Source organism: Limulus polyphemus, unplaced genomic scaffold, assembly GCF_000517525.1.
Source record: "Limulus polyphemus unplaced genomic scaffold, Limulus_polyphemus-2.1.2 Scaffold111, whole genome shotgun sequence".
In the NCBI taxonomy this organism is placed as follows: domain Eukaryota; kingdom Metazoa; phylum Arthropoda; class Merostomata; order Xiphosura; family Limulidae; genus Limulus; species Limulus polyphemus.
This window is the reverse complement of record NW_013665721.1, coordinates 637,626-643,018: the sequence shown is the minus strand read 5'-3', so window position 1 is coordinate 643,018 and position 5,393 is coordinate 637,626. Positions and strand designations below refer to the sequence as shown.

The 5,393-nt window shown below is 34.6% G+C and overlaps 1 protein-coding gene across 1 annotated transcript in view; it reads left to right on the top strand.

The window, feature by feature from the left end:
* The window catches only part of LOC106471223, a 35,236-nt gene that overhangs the window by 15,147 nt on the left and 14,696 nt on the right, over nt 1-5,393 (top strand). The window contains exon 2 of the mRNA XM_022400854.1: nt 2,046-2,188. Coding sequence (XP_022256562.1) covers nt 2,046-2,188 — 143 coding nt within the window. The remainder of the gene's footprint in view (nt 1-2,045; nt 2,189-5,393) is intronic.

Here is a 5,393-nt window from a genome sequence, read left to right as displayed (position 1 = left end):
GTCATTTGAATAAGATATACGAAAATATTAAAGTGTAAGAGTAGTTTCATAACTTACATAGATGAATTATTAATTAAACTTATTAACGAGTCATTTGAATAAGATATACGAAAATATTAAAGTGTAAGAGTAGTTTCATAACTTACATAGATGAATTATTAATTAAACTTATTAACGAGTCATTTGAATAAGATATACGAAAATATTAAAGTGTAAGAGTAGTTTCATAACTTATATAGATGAATTATTAATTAAACTTATAAACGAGTCATTTGGATAAGATATGCGAAAATATTAAAGTGTAAGAGTAGTTTCATAACTTATATAGATGAATTAATAATTAAACTTATAAACGAGTCATTTGGATAAGATATGCGAAAATATTAAAGTCAGAAAATCATCGTATCTGCAGATAAACCAGTTGACCTTGAACTTTTGCGGGCCATATCTACCCATTCAAACATTTAATCTACCAAAAAAATATAAGTGTCAAGCCCACTATATTATTGGATTTACCACTTATCACTGAGTTATTCTTATTTCAGGGAATTCCGCCTCCCATCAGTAACCCTTGACGATAGCAAATAAAGACAGATCTCATATAATATATATTATATATATATATATATATATAAATGCTGAATATTTCTGAAGATCCTCTACAAATATAGGATCACTGTGTGAGTAAAAGACATCTCCAAAGTTCTCTGTGTCACGGTAGCATCTGACTGTTGCTTGCAGGAACCCACAAGACACAGTATTTCCGAGTTTGAATTCGGCTTATCACAAACGCTCTAAGCTTCCCTCATAATTCAATAAGTTCCGCGAGACAAGGCCTAAGTAGGTATGCGTATTTAATCAGAGCAAGCGACCAACTTAAAGCAAAACTTAACATCAACCTGGTAATAAGATTAGCTAAGTAAGTATACATTTTTACTTATTAAGATTAAAATGCATTGTTTCATCAATTGGGTACCCCGTGCTGTTAATGGTATTTTGGGCCGTAATCCTAATAATATCTCCCGATGTTCAGCCGGCTTAGTAGATTAGGTTAGTCTTAGATACATATGTTTAACAACCCAAAACAACCTCTTAGTATAACAACGAAAAAATATATAAAAAATAATAAAATTCGATGTATTAAACATTCTAACCAATATTGTTAATGAGAGCAACAATATAGAAATAATAGAGTATACGTTACTCAGGGCGCACACAAAAAATAACTGTTGGCTTGAAGTAGTGTCGTAGATTTCATGTTAAAATAATAAACTTAAAGGAACATCTCCAGCTTTAATTTAAATAATCTTTCTTAAGGATGATAAATATATATATGCGCGTGTGTTGCTATACGTTACTATATGCGCGCGTGTGTGTGTTGCTATACGTTACTATATTCACTTTATTATTTTTATATTCTTAAAAGTTCTTTATCTTTCCATCTGAGATTTGGTAAACATAAGTTTAACTTTAATGTACTTATCCGTTATTTTAACTTTAGCTTTAAATTATGTTTAAATATTTAGTTAATGATTACTTTATATCTGCGTTACGATTTAGTTAAGTTCATTGTATGCATATATCTTCGTTGCTTTCAAGACAATTGGTACAATAATTAATTATTTTAGAAAGTTGGAATGCTATTTTTCTTTATTCTTGTATGCTAACTTAACTTCTCAATACGTCAAGCACAACAGCTAATAACGATAAACTACCAAAAACATGTTTTCTATTGTACGTGTGTATGTTTGGTATTCGAATTTTCGATAGGATCAGTTTATAAATTTACAGAATACACATACATATAACACACACACACACACACATATATATATATGTATAATACACATAAATATAACACACACACACACATATATATATAATACACATACATATAACACACACACATATATGTATAACACACATACATATAACATATATATATATATATGACACATCTACATATAACACACACATTTATATATATATATATATGTAACCATTGAGACTTAGTTATGGAAAAACCTAACTGGTTTTCGTTGCAGTTGTTTCTTCACTGCCACCTTTTTCTAACACCGACATCGAACACCAACCTCACTTCAGTAACGAACCCCCCACTGACGTCACCGTTTCTGTCGGCCAAACAGCACACTTGCAATGCAGAGTTGTTGACCTTGGGGATAAAATGGTATGTATCAGTTCTCTCTCTCTTTTTTGTTGTTGTTAGATTTGACAAAAAAAACACGAGAAATTTGTGCAAGAAAGAGGGCGAAACGCTAGAGCTACGAAAACCGTTGCACATGGACTCATAACTGCTCATGTAGTTGAAAGTATTGTATGGTAGCTGAAAAACGTTTACTAGGTAGGGTAAAATGGGTATAGAGTAGTGAGATAAGCATAACCGATAACTTCAAGCTCTCAAAAGAGAGAACTGAACGATAAACGCCAAGGTTCAAACCCCGGCCAAATGTAGATTACATAAGCACATTTTGCTTTTATCTATGTTATGAAATATTAAGTGTATTTATGTTTAAATACAGCTTTCTAGATATATTGTGATATTTTTTAAGCTTTTACAATTTGAAATGAATGCTAGTACATATCAAATGCTGAATGCCATGGATAGAAATAAAAAAAAATATAAGATATAGTTTCTTTTATGTGTGTATATATATATATATATAGGAACGTGGTTTTAGTATAATATATTTCCTGAATAATATAACACTATGAATTTATAATAGGCTTCATTAATTGTTTGTTTGTTTTGAATTTCGTGCAAAGCTACACGAGGGCTATCTGCGCTAGCCGTCGCTAGTTTAGTAGTGTAAGACTAGAGGGAAGGCAGCTAGTCATCACCACCCACCGCCAACTCTTGGGCTACTCTTTTACCAACGAATAGTGGGATTGACCGTCACATTATAACGCCCCCCCCCCACGGCTGATTGCGAGTCGAGCGCCCCCTAACCACCTGGACATGCCCGGGCCTGGCTTCATTAACATAGAAAGAAGAAATTGGTGTAAATATCGTTTTATATTATAATATGTACAATATAAAATCAATTAGGGATCAGCAAAAAGGTGATAAATATTTTAAACTATAACTATTTTAATAGAAGAATTAATTGTTTTTCAATCACCAAATAATAGCAAAAATGTTTAGATGCAAATTGAGCTTAGCTCAGAAAACGTCTTGTACAGCGTGAATAAGTTTATGGATAAGAGTTCTAACGTCTTGTACAGTCTGGAAAAGTTTAGGGATAAGATTTCTAACGTCTTGTACAGTCTGAATAAAAGTATAACGTCTTGCACAGCCTGAATAAGTTTAGGAATAACAGTTCTAACGTCTTGTTCAGCCTGGATAAGTTTAGGAATAAGAGTTTTAACGTCTTGCGCAGCCTGGATAAGTTTAGGTATAAGTGTTCTAATGTCTTACGCAACATGGATAAGTTTAGGGTTAAGAGCTCTAACGTCTTACACAGACTGGATACGTTTAAGGATAGCAGTTCTAACGTTTTGCACAGCATGGATAAGTTTAGGGATAATAGCTCTAACGTCTTGCACAGCCTGGATAAGTTTCGGGATAACAATTCTAATGTCTTGCGCAGCTTGGATATGTTTGACAATAAAAGCTCTGGGAAGTTTTTCCACTTGATCCAGTGTGTTAGATAGGTAAGATAGACTTGAAATCATGGGTCTTTCAATCTCACAACAGCCTACTGTTCAAGGTAGGCATTTTGAATACATTCACAGTGGGAACGAGCATTAATGTCTATCAAAGTGAAATCCTGTTCAATGGTCACGTCAAAGGCTTGACAACGGTTGCTAGGATATCCATCCCATAACAAATAACAGAAACGTTCCTAATTATATTCATTGGAGAAGATAATTTTTGCATACCTTCAGGAACCTACCAAAGAATTGGTAACTTTGTAGTTAATTATCCTCCATCTTGATGTTCATGCCCCTCCAACACACACAATCTAGTTATACATATCAAAGATTGAGCATGTTATATTAAAACGAATCTGGAGCCCCACCACGTCTGTATAGTCCATGTCACCACTTCCATTCACGCTCTATCTGACAATTTATGAACCGACACATATTCAGAGATTGAGCATGTTATATTAAAACGAATCTGGAGCCCCACCACGTCTGTATAGTCCATGTCACCACTTCCATTCACCCTCTATCTGACAATTGTGTATCATGATAATAGCCCTGCAGTGTAGTTATCGTTGCAAAAGCCTCCTGTCCTAAAGCTGTTATGTTCAAGGTATACCCCCCCCCGAGTTTTTCCATAATCCATTTATTGCACGAAGGCAACGATTTACCATTGTCCACTTTTAACAGCTTGGCCACACAGAAGTCCAAAGGCGCTGCGTCGGCGATCTAGATCTAGCCAGTAAGTCTTTCAGTGACGTGTCCACCAGGGTGGGGTGAGTGGTGGCGATATGGCAGACCTCATTAAGGATCTCTGTTCCCTATCAGCCCCCTGATATATCATAATTTAGTCTTTTGATATGCGTAAATTCTCCCTACATTGTGACATGAAAATGTTAATTTGTTTGGACGGGCGGGGTAGTCGTACTATGTAACTTGAACCGAAAAAAAGTATCTCCAATAAGATAAAACCTTAGGGGTCATTTTAATGGAAGTTTCAAAACGCATCAGACCGCCTTGTAGCTGTATGAAGAAAGTTTGAGGTAATTTCGGCTTTTTTCGATAATTAAAAAACAAATAGACACTTTTTAAACCCCTTCTTATACATACTTTCTCCCCAAATAAAAATCTTAGAAATGCCACTGATATCTTCAGCATGAATATTCGTTTCATTCTTCAGCTGACGGTTTAACTGATATGTCACGAAACCAACTTGGTAAAGTTGCATACTGTTGCATGGGGTACGTGGACAGTTTTTGCCACTGACCTTTGTATTAATGTATTTTCACATGTTACGACTTGTTGCAGGTTTATTTCCAGATGGTCTTGGTGCCTCAAGTTGATCCATACTTCATTTGTTTTCTAATACCATAAAGTGTAAGGGATATTCCCGTCTTGTAAATTCTAAATCGCCAATCTGAACACGTTTTTATTATTTGAATGTATGAATATTTTGCGTCAGACACAGTTGTTACATACCCTTCCCAAAAATGGTCAACTTTTGGTGGCATCACACTATCTACGTAAGGTCAAAAATGGTCAAAACGTAATTCATATACATTTTGTCCATCGCAGTTACATTACTTGCTGAGTTACATATTCAAAATATTTTTATTATAACGTACTTCACCCTGTATATCTGTAGCTGCGTAGTTTTAGTGCATGTTTTATACAAACGAAAAATTTATTCATGCATATAAGCCCCCCCCCCCCTCCCCCCCGTGGGC